Source organism: Capra hircus, chromosome 20 (genome assembly GCF_001704415.2).
Source record: "Capra hircus breed San Clemente chromosome 20, ASM170441v1, whole genome shotgun sequence".
Lineage (NCBI taxonomy): Eukaryota > Metazoa > Chordata > Mammalia > Artiodactyla > Bovidae > Capra > Capra hircus.
In genome coordinates, this window is record NC_030827.1 from 31437051 (window position 1) to 31460030 (window position 22980).

General features: G+C 46.6%; 1 protein-coding gene across 1 annotated transcript in view; it reads right to left on the reverse strand.

Moving 5' to 3' along the window:
- The window catches only part of NIM1K (NIM1 serine/threonine protein kinase), a 76392-nt gene continuing 61665 nt past the window's right edge, over positions 8254 to 22980 (reverse strand). Inside the window, exons 3-4 of the mRNA XM_018065764.1 lie at positions 12258 to 12526; positions 8254 to 9118 (exon numbers count right to left, since the gene is read on the reverse strand). Of these exons, the coding sequence (XP_017921253.1) occupies positions 8369 to 9118; positions 12258 to 12526 (1019 nt within the window). The 3' untranslated portion in view covers positions 8254 to 8368. The remainder of the gene's footprint in view (positions 9119 to 12257; positions 12527 to 22980) is intronic.

The following is a 22980-nucleotide window of genomic DNA, read 5'->3' on the forward strand; positions in this document are numbered from 1 at the left end:
GCCAGTCTCCCAATTTCTCTGGGTGATTTAGAAGATAAGGCCTGTGTTCTCTAATCCTGCAGTTCTAGGAATTCCAGATCCTAATGCTGCAAAGTCTAAGATCCTAATTAATATGATGTTGAGAATTCTATCCTTTCCTTTCTCCTTTTTGGAGTTTTTGCAGTTAACTTCTTTTTTTTTTTTTCTTTCTGGATTTTCTTAATTTCATGAACAGTGATGAGTACGTTGAATATGAATGCTAGACAGAACTCAGACAGATGCAGACAGCTACTTCTGATCCTCCTGGGACTTGGTTGAAACCCTTCATCTCTTGTTTGCCGTTTGAAATGTCCTGACACACTAAAGTAGAGGTGGAGAGACCAAGGAATGTAACAGGATCTTTAAATAATTAAGAGCCATGTAATCTTCATATAAAAGCAAGCACTTCCTTTAAAATTTCTAGCAACCACTCTTAATTAGAAGTTCCTATTTTTTTCCTAGTTAGTGGGAGAAAGAAATAATTGACCTGTGATTTTTTAATTTTTTTCCCCCTCAAACTAGTACAAAGTTAATACTATGGTGCTGAAGATTATGAATACCAAGCCTCAGAAAGTTTATATTATCAGGGGTCTAGCTTATAACAAACAATGTGCTTTTCATTGTAAATGTTTAGAAGTGCAAAGCAAAGAATTCACCTTTTCTTTGTCTTATTTGATTACTGTGCAGGCATCTAGAGTAAAAAATAGTGAAAGTTTTGAACTAAAGCTTCCTTTTGCCTCCAGCTGTTTCTGCATGCTATTAAACTAGCACCTCCACTTCATCTTAGCAAAGCCTTGTTGACCTTTGGGGATCTCCGCTCAAGATCTGTTCCTCCCTGAAGGCTGCCTCGACTACCTGAGTAGTAAGCACTTCTCACCCTACATATCAGATTTCTTTATTCAAACTTGCCAAGTCCTGAGGCATCCGGCCACTGCCTACTCAGTACCACTAAGGCCTCCTGTGTTTTTATTGCCCCTGCCTTCTCTGCTCCTCAAATATGCCAAATTTATTCCACCCTGGGCATCCCCGATGGCTCAGATGGTAAAGAATCTAACTGCAATGCAGGAGACCCAGGTTCGATCCCTGGGTCAGGAAGATCCCCTGGAGAAGGGAAGGGCTACCCACTTCAGTATTCTTGCCTGGAGAATTCCATGGACAGAGGAGCCTGGCAGGTTCCAGTCCATGGGGTTGCAAAGAGTTGGACATGACTGAGCGAGTAACACTTTCACTTCACTTATTCCAGCCTTAGAGCCTTCAATCTGTGGGCCCCACTTCAGGCCTCCTTTGCCCTGCCTTCTACAGCAGTCACGCTTGTGACAGCTATGTCCATGTGGGCTCTGACTGGGATCTCAGAGAATATGATGGTACCTCTCTTGGAATTCCTGCTGCACACCCCTCATTTTGGTCTCATTGTGATACGAAGTCCACACAGAGGTCATTGGAACTCATAATTTCATGGCCCAGAAGTATAGAGAGGTTAAGTTCCCACAGGGCCACTCTTGACAACAGTGGGCCCTTACTTGTTGGTTGAGAAATGCTTCCTCCTTCCCCTTGCCTGGGCAGGGAAGCCTTCCAGACTGGTGGTTTCTCTGCTGAACTACCAGTTGCCTGATAGCTCTGTTGGTAAAGAATCCGCCTGCAATGCAGGAGACCCTGGTTCAATCCTGGGTCGGAAAGATCCCCTGGAGAAGGGATAGGCTACCTATTCCAGTATTCTTGTGCTTCCCTTGTGGCTCAGCTGGTAAAGAATCTGCCCGCGATGTGGGAGACCTGGCTTCAATTCCTGGGTTGAGAATATCCCCTGGAGAAGGGAATTCTGGCCTGGAGAATTCCGTGGACTGTATAGTCCATGGGGTCGCAAAGAGTCAGACATGACTGAGTGACTTTCACTTCACTTCAGCCAATTTGGCAATATATCCTTTTATTGGCTTGCCTCTTTTCTATTTCATTCCTGCATTGTAGGAACATTTCCCAAATGAATGACTTACATGGAAGCCTCTGTCTCAGGCTCTGTTCTTTTGGAGAAGCCAGGCTAATACAGTTGGTACCCAGAACAGCCCGACTCTCAAGATAGATGGTTGCAGCTGGTTTACTGACAGTCATGGCAAAAACCCCACTGCTGTTTGCAGTAGGCAGAATGGTTCCCATCCCCCAGCCAAAGATCTCTGCCTCTGGGAACCTATGAATATGTAACCTTACATGGCAAAACCAGAAGTGATCCAGGTTGAGGACCTTGTTATGGGGAGAAATCCTAGATTGTCCAGATAGGCCCAACATCATCACAGGGTCCCTTAAAAGCAGAGAACCTTTCTGCACTGTAGTCTGAATGAGATGTGACTATAAAAGGATGACCAAAGAGATAGCCCATTGCTAACTTTGAAGATGGGGAAAGGAGATCATGAGCCAAGGCATATGGGCTACCTCTAGGAGCAGGTAAAAGCAAGGCGGTGGGTGCTCCACTGATGAGGAACCAGGCCTGATGCCACCTGGATCTTAGCCCAAAGAGACACATGATGGACTTCCGTCTCACAGCACTGTCAATAGAACACGAATGTGCTGTTGGGAAGCAGGGTGCTGACAACCCTGGCTTGCAGAAGCAGCACGATTCCTGCTGAGCCTGTGGTCCATAGGTACAGATGGAAGGTGAAATACTGGATCCTGTGGCACCTGTGGCACCTGATGGGATGGGGCAATGATAAAGCCTCTGGATTTGGCTAGCTTTTGTTAACTGTTTTGGAAACTTGTCGGGGGTTGCGGTGGGCAATGACAGGTTTAAGTCAACTGTCAGCTCAAGGTTGAGGGCAGGAGGAAATGGGGGGCAGGGTGCAGGATGAGATGGTTGGATGGCATCATTGACTCCATGGACTTGAGTTTGAGCAAGCTCCAGGAGATAGTAAAGGACAGGAAAGACTGGCGTGCTGCAGTCCATGGGGTCACAAGGAGTCAGACATGACTGGGAGACTGAACAACGACAAACATCAGCTCAAGGTATACTGAAAGCCCACAGGCCTTTGAAGTGAGAGTTAAGGAGAGCTTCTCTCCTGCAGCAGAGAGAAAACTACATAAAACAGGCACCAGGTCTACTGTAAGGCAGGCTGAGCTGCAAAGGAAATGAAATACTCAGCCTTGACCATTCCTTATCAAAGTCGTAGCCTCAATAGCAAGAGTAGGACAAGGCAGGGCAAACAGTGTAGAAGAGCCTGCAAATGCTGAAGACCAGGATCCCGCAAGTGTGGGGCTGGAAGGAGCAGCTCGTACTTCCTTTCCTGAAGAGCCTGCCAAGACCGCTGGTGAGACCAACACCCGAGGATGCTTGACCTCCTCAGGATGTTCTTCCGACACCCTTATTCTCCAGACAAGGAACTGGTCCTGTCTCAACATAGTCTGAGCAGAGAAATACAACCTCTGTCAGGGAGAAAGCACCTAGACACTGAGGGAATTACAGAAGCTGGCTAATATGCTACTGTCAGGAACCAGAGGGGAATGTGTGCGAGTGGACTCTGAAGGGAGTGAGCTGGGGATGGAGGTTGAGGCAGGATGACAGAGTTTATCATGGGAGCCTGTCCCTGTGAGGTGAACGTCACCTGAAGCTGGTCCTGATATCACTGCTGGGATGGCTACTGAGGTTTGGATGTGAGTCTGGCATACCAGTGAGGTGGAGATGGTGGAACTGCTGTGCTATACAATTAAGGAAAGGCTCAGCAAGTTCCAAGAGGTGTGACTGTTAGAATGGATTCATTATGTGAATCCTAAGATCCCAGGACACTGCCTTCACACAGGCAACAAAGACTGCAGTGGGGAGGGGCACCCCAATTCCCACAAGCTCAGTGACGACCGACCCCTACAGGCAGGGATGAAAATAGGAAGTGCCGTCATGAAACAGGGCACGCATGGGATTCCGGAGTGGCAGAGGCCATGTAGCATTACTTGAATGTCAGAGGCGAGGTAGACATAGTAACTTGGGCCCTGAGGCTAGAGTGGGAGTTGGGGTGCTCGGTTTGCAGGGCTTTGGGACAGTGGCTAACAGATCAGAGTTCTGAGTGACCATTTGTAGAGTGTTACTTGACTTGTATAACCAAAAAGGAAAGAAAAGAGGCAAGCTGTGAGCAGTAGGCTGGTGTAGCCTGTCACAATAAGAAAATTATGTTTCCAGATCTGAGCTAATTTACAGATCTAGTGCACAGTGAGGGGGGCGCCAAGATTCCGTGAAGAAAGGCCCTGCTACAAGTGTATATGACATGTATAGGATGTTTAAGGCCTGTTGGATAAAAGGTGTGAACCGCACACCAGAGAACCCCAAGTACCATTACAGCCCTACGTGTAGACAGAGGGGATGGAGACCTGTGGAGACCAGGTGGTGGCTGGAGCTCTGGCCAAAGTCTGTCCCACACTGGGGGTCTCATCTTGGGGTCCTTTTCTTTGTCTCCAAGTACCTATTTGGCATAAACACATGACTTGTGGAGTAAGAAACATTTTGAGAGGAGGCACCACATGGAGACCTCTGAAAGTATGTCATCTCCCCAGCCATGTTAATAACTCGTAAGTAACCACATGAGGAAATGCATCCATCAGTGTCACCATGGGAGAATAATAAAGGACCCAAAGGTAATGGGTTCCATCATAACCTCGTTAACTTACTTTACTCATCAGACTCCTAAAGAGAGCAGATGGCTAATGAAGGATGACAGTGGACCGCTGTTAGTCTCAGTTTCCGCTGGATGTGAATTTTACACAAAGACTCTCGCATTGATATGCAGCTATTTGGGGGGAAATTATCATTCTCATTTTACATCAAAAGGGAGGATTAAAGCAGTTCACAGACATACAGAACAGACTTATGGACACCGGGGGCAGGGGTTGGAGAGAAGGAGAGGTTAGGACATGGAGACAGTAACATGGAAAGTTTACATTACCATATGTAAAATAGATAGCCAATGGGAATTTGCTGTATGACTCAGGAAACTCAACCAGCGCTCTGTAACAACCTAGAGGGGTGGGATGGGAGGAAGGTGGCAAGGAAGTTCAAGAGGAAGGGGACATGTGTATTCCTAAGGCTGATTTATGTTGATGTTTGGCAGAAACCAACACAATTCTGTAAAGCAATTAGCCTTCAATTAAATAAATTTAAAATTAAAAAGCAGTTCACACTTTTCTGGGATAGATATTCTCACGTATCCTGTCGCCCCGAGGCAATGTGAAATCTGCTCTACATCACAAGATAGTCTAAAAGGACCCTCATCTTGATGCTCTGCAGCACTTTATGCTGGTCCATGCAACAGCATTCTAGACGGATGTGGCATCAGAAAGTAGCGAGTCCTCCAGAGGCCGTACTAAGACTTGTGTGTGTCAGAGTGTGGGTGATGTTCTGTGAAAATGCAGGGGCCAGGCCACACTGATGAAGTGTGTAGAGGACCAGTGACTTGAGGCATGTCTCTGTATGTTGCACCTTGTACCCTTTATCACTGAGATAGAGTCACGGGGTTTAGTAGGCCTCTGGGTTTTGGAAACACACATATTGCACCTGATATATTCCTCCAGCCATTTATCAGGGCTGCTGGTTTCAAGTGGATGCCACAGAAAAAAGACCTACAGTAGTTTCAGGCTTCAGTGCAAACTGCATTGCTACTCTAAGTGGTGCTTAAGAACACGGTGTGTTGTTTGGCCACCCCTGCAGAAGGTTATAGCACAGCCCTGCAGGATCCGGGAGTGAGGCCACGCTTTCTGCAACAGAGAACTCCTCAGGCTCTCGGCATGTTTCTGGGACCTAGGAGAGACTGAGCACCTGATTATGGGTCACCAAGGGACCAAGCAGATCTCCTCGTGAGCTGAGCATTATCAGATCCACAGAGTCATACATTCAGGCAGACAAAGCAATGATTTATCCTCACAGAGCTGACATCTACACAGTATATAGGTTCACCTTTCCTGTCTTCAGTGAATCCTCCAAGACTGTCATGCGAGGTCCTAGAGAATACCTGATCCATTATCATGTATATTACATACCATTGCCTCAAATACCACATCTTTGGTAAAAGCAGTGGGGGCAATGGGCACATGACCATGGGATGAACTTTTCTTACTAAGTACCTCAGCAGCAGAAGCAGCCAGCACAGACAGAGCGATGGAGCAGGACATCCTGCAGGGCTGAGGTGCTGACCTCCAGGATTCAGTATACATGCTTTAACACTGGCTCATAAATATATGTTCCTTACTGTTAAAATATACAAGTCTGGGCACCATTGGATGGAAGTAGAATTGATTTTTCTTACCATGACAGTCTCTGATAGCCCAGTCGGTAAAGAATCCGCCTGCAATGCAGGAGACCCTGGTTAGATTCCTGGGTCAGGAAGATCCCCTGAAGAAGGGAAAGGCTACCCACTCCAGTATTATGCCCTGGAGAATTCTGTGGACTGTATAGTCCATGGGGTCGCAAAGAGTTGGAAATGACTGAGCGACTTTCACTCACTCACTCACTATGACAGTCAAGGACCCTCTTGAAGAATTTGTATTTCCATACTTTGGCTACCTGATGTGAAGAACTGACTCATTGGAGAAGACTGTGATGCTGGGAAAGATTAAAGGCAGGAGGAGAAGGGGAAGACAGAGGATGAGATGGTTGGATGGCCTCACTGACTCAATGGACATGAGTTTGAGCAACCTCTGGCAGTTGGTAATGGACAGGGAAGCCTAGCGTTCTGCAGTCCATGGGGTCACAAAGAGTTGGACACGATTGAGTGACTGACCTGAACTGACTGAGCAACTAACATTTTCACTTCTGACTCCAAAACTGGGGGCAGGGCCTCATAGTCTGTTTTAACACAGCTTCTGGGTGGTTCTGGTGACCTGGAACTTGAGAATCACCCCTGGGACTTATTTGACTAATCCTACTGCATTAAGTCCTTCCAGCTCTCACCCCATGAAGGAGACTGACAGCAATGGATCAGACTTACTGGAGGAAGAATGTGAGGAGGGCTGGGGGTGGGCTGTGTCCGACCACAGATTTCAGATCCTTTCAGCCACACTTCCTTCTCCAGCCACTAATGCAGCAACCACTAGGGCAAGCTGGGTGGCTTCACATGGCCCCTACTTGACCGCATCTTGTCCCAGGGCCAACTGTATGTACCTCTTACTTCCTGCCTTGGGGTTGCCCTGGCTCTAAGGCATGAGAAGTATGAGGAATCCCCATGGTCCTTACTCATCACCATCTGGAGGTGCAGGTGGCATCGTGGGGCCCAAGGAGCTGCTGGATAGACACTTTACCTTTGAGTACCCTGGGCAGACTCCTCAGATGTGTTTCATAAGGCTCCTCAGAGCATCCTACAGGACTGGGTGACAGTCACCTGGAGCACAGGCCATCCTGTAATGATCCTCCCTGCTTCTTGCCTCTACCCTCCTTCCTGCTCTCTAGGATCACTTCCCAAATCAATCACTCTACATGGAGCCTCTGTCCTAGGCTCTGTTCGGAAGGAACCCTGTCTCAAACCCTTCGTTGCTTGGAATGCTCACGGCTGGCTTTCCAAGAGTCACTCCTGCTCTCATTCAGATCTCAGATCGTCGGCTACTCAAACCAGACTTCCCCAACATACAAGGTGGCAAGCCTCTAATATCAGATTACTGTATTTGAATTATCTGCGTAGCATCTATTACTATCTGATATTTTAGAAAATGTTGTTGGTGGTGTTAGTACCTTTGTTCAGCACAAGACTATCCCACACAGGAGAGGAAGGACTTGGCCTATTTTTGATTTTGCAGGATCTTGAACAGTGCCTGGTATATGGTAATGTAACGCAATGTGTCTGCTCAGTCCTGTCTGACTCTTTGCGATCCCATGGATTGCAGCCCACCAGGCTCCTCTGTCCGTGGGGATCCTCTGGGCAATAATACTGGAGTGGGTTGCCCATTTCCTCCTCCAGGGGATCTTCCCAACCCAGGGATTGAGCCCATGTCTCTTGTGTGTCCTGCATTGACAGACAGCTTCTTTACCATGGAGCTAGCTGGGAAATTCATTCAGCAGTGGGATTCAAACCCACGCCTCTAGGGGATACTGCTATCTGAACACAGTACCCTGGATTGCTTGGCCATCCTATTTTGCAGCACCTTAAATTGTGCATAGCACATGGTTGGCACTGTGTAAATATTCCTCAATTAACTGAATGAAGGCTAGAGTTTGAGAACAAAACAAGATTGCAAACCAAGCTAGAATCTGAGCTAACAAACGTTTGGGAGGGGCAGGGGGAAATGCATATCTTAAATTTATTTAAAAATTATAAAAAGTCTCCACTCAAGTTGGTGAAAAAATTTTTAAAGCAGCAACAACGATCTTAGTTAATTACCAGCAATCTAATGCAATTTATAAAATTGAACAAAATTTGGATGTGTGTCTTATGCCTCTATAGACACGAGATCCTTTCTTTAGGTCCTTGTCTTTAGGGTCTGGTAGTATCATTATTGGAACAGTTTCCAAAGCCTTTTTCTTTTGGACTCTATGCAAAATAATTCGATAGACCCCTGTGATGGAGCTTCGGGCGTCTCTCCCTTGGTTATTGCGAATGTGCTCTTCCGTAATGCCCAAGTGTTCTAAAGTGCTTTTGACCTCATTTTCTTCTTCTTTGAGGCTGCTGGTCTCTGACAAATGTTTGGGATCTAGCTGGAAAGGCTCCAAAGGGGTGGGGTATGGCACCCCTTGCATCCACTCATTGTTCATGATGGAGTCGATTCCGTACCTCTCTGCGGGTACTGGCTGGAGGACTCCCCGTATGAGGCGGAGGCAGGGCTCTGACACGTGTGGAGGCACGCTGTAGGTGCCTTCCAGGATGCTCTTCTTCAGTTTGGCCACGGTCTCTGCCCGAAATGGCATGGTACCAGTCACCATGAAGTAGAGAAGCACCCCCAAGGCCCAGATGTCCACGTAAACGCCAACGTAGTGCTCATCTCGAAAAAGTTCAGGCGCCGCGTAGGGTGGAGACCCACAGAAAGTGTTCAGCATTTCACCTTTTTTACTGACTGTACTGAATCCAAAGTCACCCACCTTCACACAAGTATTATTGGTATAGAACACATTCTCTGCTTTCAGATCTCTGTGAATAATTTGGTTTTCATGCTGTGGAAAAAGACAAAGGAGGGAAAGTCATCATTCTCAAAGTAAAAACCAACATTAAAGACGCAGTAGTTGCTCTGAAACAGTGAGGTGATGTTGGCATAACAACACAAATTCAATGGAGATCAACTGAAGTCATGTCAGATCTCAGACCTTGCAAGCTGCCCTGGCATAACCTTTAGCCAAATGTAACACCTGTACCCTCCAAGCAGACCAAAGGTTCTGTTCTGTGGAGTCAAGGCTGGAGTCTGTCCCCCACGTGGCCCTAGGAATTAGTGCCAAAAGTAAGGCCCAGATGGGCTTCCCTCCTAGCTCAGTTGGTAAAGAATCTGCCTGCAATGCAGGAGACCTGGGTTCAATTCCTGGGTCAGGAAGATCCCCTGGAGAAGGAAATGGCAACCCACTTCAGTATTCTTGCCTGAAGAGTCCCATGGACAGATGAGTCTAGCAGGAGTCGGACAAGACTTAGTGACTAAAGAGAGAGAGAAAGAGAAAGACCTAGATCTTGTGAAACACAATGAAACAGTAATCCTTCACCTCTGAGACCATATGTGGGTTTTCCTGGCTGAGCAATCTCTCGACTAGGGCCAACCTCAAGAAGAAAAAGAGCCCTCCTCCAACCCCCTACCCCTGCTCCTTTGGATGGGCTCCTTTAACTTTATACAATTCAGTAGAAGGGAGCAATTTATAGTGGACAAGTTTCTGGCAGCAGATCCCATCCCACCCTTGCATTCTGGATCCAGACAACCTTGAAGACTCTTGACCAATTTAATGCCAAGGGCACTTGGGAAATGGTTTAGCATTTCCAGATGGACCTTCTGGGGTAAGAGTCCAAGCTTCGGAGCCTGACATTTTTATTAATTCTAGGTTCAGCTATGCCAGTTATGTATGTGAGTGTCAGCTTTCTTCTTTGTAAAACAGAACACTGAGGACCACCTCCTAAGGCTCTTGTATGGGCTTCCCTGGTAGCTCAAATCGTAGAGTCTGCCAGCAATGCAGGAGACCCAGGTTCGATCCCTGGGTCAGGAAGATCCCCTGGAGAAGGACATGGCAACCCACTCAGTATTCTTATCTGGAAAAACCCATGGACTGAGGAGCCTGGTGGGTTACACCCCATGGGCTGGCAAAGAGTCGTACAAGACTGAGCAACTAACACACACACACAAAGCTCTTGTGAGAACCGAACATGATGCTGTATCTGCAGTGTTCAGCATGGTCCTGGCATACAGCAAGCAAACCCAATAAAATCCAGATCTATGCCTGTCATCCTCTCTTTTTGGAGACCCGAGGGCTGGAGAAAGTCCTGGTATAGAGCCTCAGAGGGCTCAGTCTGCATTCTCGACTGCTGGATCCTCTCTGCTCTCCTGCCAGATCTCTTTCTGAGTAGAATGTGGAAGACCCTGACCACCGGCTCCACTGCTTGGTATATGCTGTTCAGTTGCTCAGTTATATCCGACTCTTCATGACTCCATGGACTGCAGCACTCCAGACCTCCCCGTCCTTCACTATCTCCCAGAATTTGTTCAAACTCATGTCCGTTGAGTCGGTGATGCCATCCAACCATTTCGTCCTCTGTCGTCCCCTTCTCCTGCCCTCAAACTTTCCAAGCTTCAGGGTCTTTTCCAATGAGTTGGCTGTTCGCATCAGGTAGCCAAAGTTTTGGAGCTTCAGCTTCAGCATTATGCGTGGTATAGGTCTGGCTTAGTTCTCGGCCTGGGGAAAGTCCACCCCAGCAGTCACTTAGGTGACAATCAGTGGTACCACGGCCACCACTATCAGGCTTAGGTTCTCCCTTCTTCACTTTTTTTTCTTCCCCCTCTCCCTCCCAAGTGTGATCTCGGGGTCCCTAGGGCACTGCTGCTGCTGCTGCTAAGTCGCTTCAGTCACGTCCAACTCTGTGCGACCCCAAAGATGAGGCTCCTCCAACCTGCTAATAATTTGGCCAGGAGCTCACTGATCCCAGTTCTTATCTCACGACACCCAAGCAGAAGAGCACACTAGATACAACTTCTCAGCTAACACAGATCCCAGACAAGTGTCTCTTCCTGCCAGTTACACTGAGAGCTGGGCAAAGAAGGTGGCCAAACCTTCTGCGCTAACAAAGTGGTACAAGTGGTGGTCAGGGCTGCAAGTCCGATTCCTCCTGTGTGCCCAGTAGTATGGTTGTTGATAGAGAGGACACAGGAGAATCAGGGGGAGAGTGCTTAAGGAGTCCAGATTTACCTAAAGAAATAATCAGAGAACTAAAATCAGAAAGACACAAGCAAGTGTTAGTGTGCTGAGCACAGAGGCAGGAGAACTAGAAGAGCCACCAAAGGCATGAAGATCAGCGTGGGCCGAGACCAGACTGAAGAAGGCTTCACAAAGAGATTCAAGCTGAGCTGGGTCCCGAAGTGTGGATGAGATCGGGAATGTGAGGCGTGATAAGAGGGGAGAGGGCATCCTTAGACACAGTAGGAAAGCAAAGCCAGGAAGCAGCGAGAAGCCAGTTCTCTGAGTACCAGAAGACGGGCTTGGAGGAATAGGTGTGGCCGGGGAATGGGTGTCGGTCATTTGGCTGCTCAGAGTGACTCCTGTCAACTTCCGCAGAAGCCACGAGGCTGCCATGTAACTGAGACCCCTGGGCGTCGCTTTGGAGGTCAGGAGCACAATCCCAGCCAGACCTCTGACTCTCAGAGAAGGGGCTGCTATCTGCCCTTATAAAGGACTGAAGCCCTCAGGGATGCTTAGATCAGGGGGCCCTGACCCCCAGTATTGGCCCATGGCCTGTTAGGAACCAGGCTGCACCGCAGGAAGTGAGTGGAGGGTAAGCAAGTGAAGCTTCACCTGTGTTTACAGCTGTTCCCCATCACTCGTGTTACTGCCTGAGCTCTGCCAAGGGCATTAGATACTCAAAAGAGTTCGAACCTTACTGTGATCGGTGCATGGGAGCGATCTAGGTTGCAAGCCCCTTATGAGAATCATCCTGAAACCACCCCCACCCACCCCGCCCCCTGGTCCATGGAAAACTTGTCTTTCACAAAACTGGTCCCTGGTGCCAAAAAGTTTGGAGACTGTGGGCTTAGACAAAGGTAAACTAAAGCCCCGTGCTTCCATCGTGGCGGGGAATGGGAGCCAGATCCTCCCTCCTCACCCCGCTCACCATGTGCTTCACGGCAGACACAATCTGGGAGAAGATGAGCTTGCTTTCTGGTTCTGAGAACTTCCCTTCTGTGCTGATCTTCCCAAAGAGCTCCCCTCCCCCTGCATACTCCATCACCAGGTGGAGCTTGGATAGAGTCTCCACGACCTCATAAAGGCGGATGATGTTGGGATGGTGCAGTTTTTCCATGCTGGAGATTTCACGGGATAGCAGCCTTTGGGTTTTCTGGTCTAACTTGGTCTTATCCAGGATCTTAATGGCCACTTTTTCTGGAAAAAAAGAAAAAAAGTCATGTGCCTGAATTCATAGCTGCTTAGAACTGGAAGGAACCTAGTCCCTTTATTTTTATTTTAATAGACACAGAGGTTAAGTGGCTGTTTCTAGCTCAGAGAGCTCCTAGCAATTTTTGAGTTCAACATCAGTGCTGGTCCCTGGGATCAGTATGACTCTACCATGTATAGGTTTTAATGCCAACTTCTGCCTCTGAAGGAGGTTTCAGTTTGGTGAGGTTTATCCAGTTTTCTGGATGAAGCACTTCTACATAGCCAACAGAGACTCTCTTGATCAGGTCCAAGCCACCCCTTCAGCCTCATTGTCCATCATTCCTGTCCATGGTCCCCACCTCCCCATGTACCCTTCAGTCTGTTACAGGATGCTTTGCAGTTCACTGAAAAGGTCTTTTACATTCACACCTGGGATCTCTTCTCTACCTGCATCTACCAGGACTATTTCTCTATCTGGCTCATCACTCCTTCCCTATCTTTACTCGGTTAATAACAGATGATTCTTCACGGCCAGCCTCAGAAACAACCTCTTCCAGGAAGACTTCTATGACACCTGTCCTTGGAAGATGACATCCAATTTCTGTGTATTCTCTGTACAATAATCTCAGCCCCCTGCCCTGAAAATGATGACTCCTTACTCGTTTCTTCCTCCTACCCCCATCCTTGCCTGGGCTGTGTTCTGATTTGACTTTGTCAGTGCCTGGCACACCATGTACCAGCATGGAAAACATCAGTGCTCAGTGTGGGTGAAGTGTTAGAGAGCCACGAGGAGATGGGCACTGCAAGGTACCACTGGTGGGAGGACTAGTTGGTAAGATGGTTCTGGATTGTAGTTTGGTTTTACATCTTGAGAGCCTTAAAAATGGTTGAACACTTGACCCAGATTTTTTCCATTTTGGCAGTTAATCTTAAATAATCTGATGCATATACAAGATTGCTTGTGTAAGAAAACTTCGGTGATACAGAGAACAGCTTAGGAGTCTAGCGAGAAATATAGTTAAAATAAAGTGTGGTTCACCTATCTCCACAATGGTACAGAGCTAGCAGAATGGTACGTGCAGTGATTAAAATAATGATGTTGATCTCTATTGATGGACATGGAAAGATATTCAATATAGAACATGTGAGGGGACTTCCCTGGTGGTTCAGTGGTTAAGAATCCGCCTGCCAACGCAGGGTACATGGGTAGGAGCCCTGGTCCTGGAAGATCCCACATGCTGCAGGACAACTAGACCCGTGAGCCAAACTACTGAACCCCGCACTCTGGAGCCTGTGCTCTGCAACAAGAGAAGCCAACAATGAGACGCCGGTGCAGTGCAGCTACAGAAAGCCTGCATGAAGCGACAAAGGCTCAGCGCAACCAATAAATAAACATTAGAAACAAAGAACATGAGGAAAAACACAAATATGCATTTGCATAGGGAAAAAAATCTGGCAAGATAATACACCAAATGGATAGAATGGTTATATTATTAATAGGGGGATCATGGATGGTTTTCCTTTTTTTAATTTTCCTACAATTAATTATATAATTAACATCAATGAATTATGTATTAAAAATGGTTAATGTTTGAAAATGAATGAATCTCTACTAAAAACTGACACTTCTTTTTTTTTTTTTTTTCGCTCAAACTGGACCAGACTTTGATAAGAATTTTCCAGGCAAGAAAACTTTGGAGAACACAGGATGGCAAGGCTCCTATTTGACCTACTTGGAAAACAACTGCTCTGAAGAACTTTGGCACAGTGTTTGTGCTCAGTCACTCAGTCATGTCTGACTGTTTGCGACCTCATGGACTGTAGCCCGCCAGGCTCCTCTGTCCATGGAATTCTCCAGGCAAGAATACTGGAGTGGGTTGCCATTTCCTTCTCCAGGGGCTCTTCCCAACCCAGAGATCGAACCCAGGTCTGCATTGCAGGCGGAGGCTGAGCCACTGCTGCTAAGTCACGTCAGTCGTGTCCAACTCTGTGCAACCCCATAGACGGCAGCCTCCCAGTCAACCCCGTCCCTGGGATTCTCCAGGCAAGAGCACTGGAGTGGGTTGCCATTTCCTTCTCCAATGCATGAAAGGGAAAAGTGAAAGTGAAGTCGTTCAGTCGCGTCTGACTCTTCGCCACCCTATGGACTACAGCCCACCAGGCTCCTCCGTCCATGGGAGTTTCCAGGCAAGAGTACTGGAGTGGGTTGCCAGTGCCTTCGCTGAGCCACTAGGAAAGCCCAAGAATACTGGAGTGGGTAGCTTACTCCTTCTCCGGGGGAATCTTCCCAACCCAGGAATCAAACCCGGGTCTCCTTTGCAGGAGGATTCTTTACCAGCTGAGCTACCAGCTGAGCTTCTATCTTACACATGTGAAAATAGAAGCAGCTAGTTTAAAGTAAGAGTGTCAGTGGTTTTGTTAAAGTAGGTCATAGGTCTCCCAGAAGACAGCGGCAGAATTTCCCCGTGGCTGATGCGCCCACATTGGCTCAGGGCGTCCGCAATATCTCAATATCGTGGGGGAGGCTCTACCGAGCGGAACCCTGGGGGCTCCCGCGCCCTCCCTCCGCAGGCCATGCTCCAGGCAGAGGGACTGACCGCCCAGGCCAGCCCCCAGAGTTGGGGGGGATGGTGGGGGTAGGGGTCCCCTCCCTCGTCGTGGCTTTCCTACTCTTCAGTCTTTGGGATTAAGAATCCGGGCAGCTGTTTACCTGAAACAGAAACTGGTTTTGCGTAGCCCGTTAGGCGAGCTGTTATTTTATTCATTTATTTTCTATAATTCTCACAGCACACAATCCACCCATAGTGTGCAATTCCATGGTTTTTTAGTACACTTGGAATTATAAAGCCATCCTCACAATGCAGGAGACCTGGGTCTGATCCCTGGGTCGGGCAGATCACCTGGAGAAGGGATAAGCTACCCACTCAGTATTCTTGGGCTACCCTAGAGGCTCAGAATCCGCCTGCAATTCAGGAGACCTGGGTTCGATCTCTGGGTTGGGAAGATCCCCTGGAGAAGGAAACAGCAACCCACTCCAGTATTCTTGCCTGGAGAATTCCATGGACAGAGGAGCCTGGTGGGCTACAGTCCATGAGATCGCAAACAGTCAGACATGATTGAGCGACTGAGCACAGCACTGTGCCAAAGTTGCTCCAAGCAGTTGTTTTCCAAGTAGGTCAAATAGGAGCCTTGCCGTCCTGTGTTCTCAAAGCTGTTGTTTTTAAGGGCTGCTGCTGCTGCTAAGTCGCTTCAGTCGTGTCCGACTCTGTGCGACCCCACAGACGGCAGCCCACCAGGCTCCGCCGTCCATGGATTTTCCAGGCAAGAGTACTGTAGTGGGGTGCCATTGCCTTTTCCGTTTTGCCGCCTCTCCGCCTGGTCCTCCCAGCGCCCGCCCAGCTTCAGTTCAGGTGCGGGCCCTTCTCTGCCGCCCCCTCCCGCCGGGGAGCGGCACTCTCGCTCCTCGCACTGCGTGCAGGTCAGGCGGCTATCCCAACCCGCCCTTTACCACCATCCTAGCTTTGGTTTTTCAATTGTATACCTGAATGGTTGTGAGCAGAGGCTGCCCTCCCAGTCGGGGTCAGAGTGAGGCAAGAGAGGAGCTGTGAGGGGAAGCCCTTCCTGAAATTCTACACCCTATGCCTGCTCACTCTAGTCCCAACCTGCTTCCTCCACTTTGTGTTAAATCAGATTCTAGCCATGCCTCCTCTAACACTAATGTATAATCACAGGAAACATTTTAAAATCCCTGGTGTTCTGGATTGCCACTAAGTGGTAGAAATCGCAGTTCCATGAAGAACTAGGTCTCTAAGTTCACCCCTTCAACAAATGTTCCAGCAGTACCTAGTGTGTTCCAGATGGTGAAGAAGACAGACACGTGAGACAGAGGGACTTTGAGAAAAACCTTATTACACTGTGGCGTGTGTTAGGAAGGGGTGCGGATGGGAGAACAGACAGCTCCCCATTAAGAAGTGATACGCCCTGTGACCAGGAGGTGAGGAAGGAGGCCCAATACCTGGCCATGGGAAGGGGACAGTGTGCCAGGTCTGGGCAAGATGTCCTGTTTGTGTTTGAAGATCCCACTTTGTTGGACATTGAGAACTGAAGTGGGTGGGGGTGGAGGGGAAGGAGTCACTAACCAGCCCGGAGCAGTAGGCTGGTGTCACATGACCCAGAGCCTTAGAAGTTATTACAAGAAATGTACCCTTGGAACCAGTACAATATTGTAAAGTAATTAGCCTCCAATTAAAATAAATAAATTTAAATTTAAAAAGAAAGAAAGAAAGAAATGTAGCCTTGGGTCTTCCCTGGTGGTCCAGTGGTTAAGAATCTGCCTTCCAAAGCAGGGGAAATTCGAGTCCTGGTTGGGGAACTAAGACGCCCATGTGCCTCAGGGCAACTAAGCCAGCCCGCCCCATGCCCTGTCAAGACTACTAGAGAGAAACCTGTGCACTTCAACAAAAGATCCCACATGCTGCAACTAAAACCTGATGCAGCCAAATAAAGAAATATTTTTTAAAAAGAAAGAAAGAAATATAGCTTTGGAGGAAGGAAATGAAGAAATAGGTTATATGTGAAAAAATGTTGCCTGATTTATCAGTAAACAAAGAATGTTGCAGCCATCAAGCCTTCACATTACAGCCACTGAAGGTGAGCCCTGAAGGAACTGGGGATGGAAATAGGATGCCAGCCATCAAGCAGTCAGCCCGGCAGTCACCCCCATCCGCAACCCCAGCCCCCTGCACCCAAGGAGACTCAGGAGGAGAAAGCACAGGATATTGGCTCCATTAGCTGAGGTGCATATCCCAGGAATGGTTTCAATGAGTCCAGACTCTTGCATCTTCCCAGACATAGAAAAGTGCTGAATTCCTTAACTTGGGATATCTGATTTTCTTTAACAGTAATCTTTTGGACTTCTGACTACCTGGTCTTTGTTGCAAGAACTCCTGTATATTCTGGTTCCTCTTATTCCTCTTCAGAGTAATCTCTCAGAGATATCCGAGAGACTGTGTTCCCCGCTTAAGTCCTCAGTTTTGCCTGCTGAATAAAAGATAATTCTCAACTTTTAGGCTGTGCTTTTCATTTTCAAATGACAAGGATAGATTAAGAGGTACAAACTTCCAGTTATAAAATAAAAGTCACAGGGATGTAATATATAGTTTAGGGAATATAGTCAATAATATAATAACTCTATATGGTGACAGATGACTTATGGTGATCATTTTGTATTATATAAAAATATTGGATCACTATGTTGTATACCTGAAAGTAATATAATTTTAGGGAAGCCCATTATAATATGGTAAGTTAATTACACTTCAAATTTTTTTCAAATTGCCTTTATTTTTAGAGAAGAATAAAACATTTTATTCTTAATATTTATTCTTAAAATGTGGAAAGACATTTTAAGGTTTTAAGGGATTGTCATAATCTGATTTTCATTTTATTCTTTAAAAAAAATTTTTTTGGCTGCACTGGGTCTTCCTTACAGTGAGTGGGATTTCTCTAGTTGCAGCTTGAAGGCTTCTCTTGTTGTGGAGCACAAGCTCTAGAATGTGCAGGCTCTCTAGTTGTGGTGTGAGGACTTAGCTGCTCCGAGGCATGTGGGATCTTAGTTCCCTGACCAGGAATCGAACCCATGTCCCCTGAACGGCAAGGTGGATTCTTAATCATTAGACCATCAGGGAAGTCCCTGATTTCCATTTTAGAATGCGTACTCAGGCTGAAGTGTGGGGAATGGATAGGAGCAGAGGATGCCTAAGAGCAGGGCAGTGTTTTTGGAGGTGATGATAGCAATGGCAGAGAGAGGACTCTCTGGGTAGTGGCAGAGAGGAGAAAGAAAGCAGCAGAGAAATTTGAAAGATAAACCTCCCCTTTCTCCAAATTTAGTGAAAAGACTGACACATTCTTTAAACCAGGACTTGCAAACTCAAATGTCTCTAGAGGCTAGGGTGGAAATAAGGTGGCAGGCTTACTGTAAGGCAACAGGGAGTAGTGGGGACTGTGGCATCCTGAGGAATACATGCCTCAGAGCAAAGAGGTAGCTGTTACTCAACTTCAGACAATTGTTCCTATTGGGAATGTAGACTCAGTGTTGTCAAATCTAATGTTTTTCAAGAGACATCGGAATTGTAATGCACTCATTCTAATCATTAAGTGTCAACAACTAATTCAAATTTTTCAAACCTAGAGTGGATCAACCAAAAATCTGTCTTTAGGACCAAGGAGATAAGGGGAAGGAAAAGATACTAGAACCTAGAGAGTGCTGTGTAGAGACAGCTGCCTTGAGAGGAGCTGCGACCATTCTTCCGGAGTACAGCTGGCCTGAATCAACCTCACAGTCAGGCTGGGGGGACAGAGCTCAGAACCTTGCTCTCCTTCCTTTGATCCCCTGCAAGATCTCCCTACAAACCAAACCCAGCTGGAACCTAGAGGACTATAGTCTGGGACAGAGTGGAAAATGAAGGGTGGAAAATGGACCTGGGGAAGCAGACGGGAGATGTCCAGCACAGCAAGCTTGGAGGGTGAGAGAGCAGGCTGCAGTAGAGTGGAACACAAGGGGATGCACCCCGAGTCATGGAGTCAGGGAAGACTTTCTAACACTTTCCCTGGAGTCTAAGTGTTAACTAGAGGAAAGTAGGGGAGAAGCAATAAGGAGATATATGTGTGGAGGTGGATATATATATAGGGGTATATAGGGATGTATAGGAGAAAAGACCTTGAGATAGGAAAGCCCCTGACACCTTAGGGGACTGGTCTATACACTTTTTTGATTAGCTTCCCTTACTAATAAAACATTTTTAAGCATATCTTTTTGCCTTTTCATACTGTTCATGGGGTTCTCAAGGCAAGAATACTGAAGTGGTTTGCCATTCCCTTCTCCAGTGGACCACGTGTTGTCAGAGGAGAAGGGGATGACAGAGGATGAGATGGTTGGATGGCATCACTGACTCAATGGACATGAGTTTGAGTAAACTCCAGGAGTTGGTGATGGACAGGGAGTCCTGGCATGCTGCAGTCCATGGGGTCACAAAGAATTGGACATGACTGAGTGACTGAACTGTAACTGAACTGTAACTATAAATATACACACTGTTAATATGTGTAATCATAGATATTAAAAACCATGCAATTACAAATATAAAAAAGGCTTTAATATTTTCCTCCTTCATCCCAGTTGGCACCCCCACTTAGGCACCTCCAGGAGGAACTGAAAGAAGAGAGTGGAGCTGGCACATGGGGAATGAAGGAAAAGATAAGCCAAGATGAAGCCAGAGAGTCAGTCAGGACCAAAGTCCCGGAGTCATATTCTGGACCTCAGATTAAGGACTTTGAGAAATCATGGGAAAGTTCCTTTTCTTTTTTTCTTTATTTTATTTTATATTAGAGTATAGTTGATCAGATGGTAAAGAATCTGGGGAGACCTAGGTTCGATCCCTGGGTTGGGACAATCCCCTGAGAAAGGGCATGGCAACCTACTCCAGTATTCTTGCCTGGAGAATCCCCATGGGCAGAGAAGCCTGGCGGGCTACAGTCCATGGGGTTGCAAAGATTCAGACACAACTGAGTGACTAAGCACAGCACAGCACATAGTTGATAAATAACAACAATGTTGTGTTAGTTCCAGCTGAACAGCAAAGTGATTTCAGTTATACATATACCATTCTTTTTCAAATTCTTTTCCCATTTAGGTTGTTACATAATATTGAGCAGAGTTCCCTGTGCTACACAGTAAGGCCTTGTTACCCATTTTAAATATAGCAGTGTCAATCCCAGACTCCCTAACTATCCCCTCTGCCCCCAACCCTTCCCTCTGGTAACCAAAAGAAACCACTAGAAAGTTTCAAGCAGAGAGCTATCTTACACAACCAGGCTTGCATTTTCTAAAAGATCACTTCTGGCTGCAGTGTGGATAAACACGGATGAGGGAGACAGATTACAACAGCTTAATCAACTAGAAAAGGGTGAGATATTTAGAAGGCGGAGTCAGTAGGACTGGGGGTTCAGCTAAGGTTTCGGGTTGAAGAAGAGGTCAAGGTTTCTGGGTTGAGGAACTGGGAGGATGATGCCATGTGTTGGAGAAGCATTTTTATTGTCGTTGGCATGGATTTGCGTGCTCCTTCAGCATCTCTGCTCTCTCTCTCATCCTGTTCACTCAGCTAAAACATACCTGGTTACACCGAGCCTCTCACCTACTCTCTGCCTGTACCCATCAGTGACCATGATGGCTTGTCTCACTTTGAATTCATGGTTTATAACCTCGGGTGCATCTTTAATGCTCCTGGCAAACACTTTATTTGTCTGGTCCAATAACACTCCTACACTCTTATTTATTTATTCATTTTTCACTCCTACACTTTTAGATGATACTTTCACAGCTCCTTTTCTCCCATCAGTTCTTTAATACTTTCTCTCCTTGCTCATAGCTGAATGACTTTGCTTTCTATTTTATTGAGTAAAGAAAGCAATAGAAGAGAATTTCCCCAAGTCTTCCAACCTACCTGAATCTGTGCTCATAAACTCTGTCTTCCTTTTTGTTCCTCTGGATAAATGGTCCCTGCTCCTAAGGCCTGGCTAAGATGCCTCTACATGTTGAATAGATTCCATCTATTCTCATCTACTCAAGAATAGGCAGCAAAAATTTCTTCCTTCTCTCCTGCATCATCAATTTTAACCTTTCTACTTAATCTTTTCCACCTGCATACATTCATGCTATTTACCCATCTAAGAAAAATGAGAAAATCTTCCCAACAAAAATACATACATGCTAGCAAAAGACTGTACTAAAATATTCATAGTAACATTATTCATAGTAGCCCCAAATTGGAAACTATCCTCATGTTCATCAACAGTAGATTGCATAAATTATAATATATTCGTACTGCTGTATAGCATAAGATGAGCTGCTGTATAGCATAAGAATGAAGCATCTAAACTACACAAAATAATACGAATGGTTTTCCCAAATTTTTTTTTTTTTTTTTTTGCCTATGCTGTGTGATTTGCACCATGGATCGCACTAGGGGCCCTGGCAGTGAGGGTGCTGGGTCCTAACCACTGGACCACCAGGGAAGCCCCGGTTTTCACAAATTTAATATTGAGCACATGAAACAAGACAAAAAAGAAGACATGCTGTGTGAGGTCACTTACATAGTTTTACAGGTAATCTGTGATGTTAAAAGTCAGGATAGTGGTTACACTTGTTGTGTAGTCGCTATATCGTGTCCTACTCTTTTGAGACCCCATGGACTGTAGCCCCCCAGGCTCCTCTGGCCATGGGATTTCCCAGGCAAGCATACTGGAGTAGGTTGCCATTTCCTTCCCCAGGGGATCTTCCCGACCCAGGGATCAAACCTAGGTCTCTTGCAGTGGCAGGTGGGATTCTTTACCACTGAGCCACCAGGAAAGCCCAGTTATATGTGTGGATGTAGTAAATAGAAGTGGGGATGGGGAGCCTCTGAAGTACTGGGGATGTTTTCTCTTGAACTTGGTGGTGGTTATATAGGTTGTTTTTAGTTGGAAAATTCACTTAACTGAATATTTCAGATTTTAAAACTTCACTTGTATATTTATGTACACTGAACACCTTTAAAAGTTTTTGAGAAGTCGCAGAAAAGCCTCTCTTGACCTCACTTCCCCCTTCAGCATTAGACCTCTTTTTCTCATTCTCTGTATAGAAAAGCTCCCTTAAAGATCTGGTCCTATGTCACTGCCTCCGGTCCTCCCACTATATATGTATTTTTAATTTATCTATTTATTTGGCTGAGTTGCCAAATGAATCTTAGTTGTGGCACTCGGGCGCACGTGCTTTTCTAGTTGTGGCATGCTGCCTTAGGTGCCCCTCAGCACGTGGGGTCTTAGTTCCCCAACCAGGGATCAAACTCGTGTCACTGTATTACTAGGCAGATTCTTAACCCCTGGACCACCAGGGAAGTCCCACCCCCATTATATCTTGAGCCTAAGAGATAATGCTACTAAAAATGCTCTTCTCAGGGCCACCGATGCCCTCCAAATTGCTAAAAACAATGGCCAGTTCTCAGGCTCATCCTTCCTCCTAGAACATCTTTGCACTGAGTTTCTGAGAAAACACGCACTCTTGGTTTTCCTCCTACCTCTTGCCACTTCTTCTAAGGTTCGTTTGCTATGTTCTTTTCATCTGCCCAGCCTCTAAATGTTGGACACCTGAAGGCTTAGTCCTTGGCCATCTCTACAATCATTTCCTTGGTGATCCCAGGTTCATATATACACCTGCCTACAAGACCTCTCCATGTGATTGTCTCAGTTTGGGTTCCGAAGCAGATCATGAGGTAGTGATTCAGTTGCGAACAGTTGATGAGGAATGGTACAGCTGTACCCAGCAAACAGTGGTAGAAGAATGAGAAAGTAAGAGAGGAAAGGAAACGCAACCAATTAAGGACGTGTTACTAAGCAAGTTACCCGTTAATTCTGAATGACTCTTA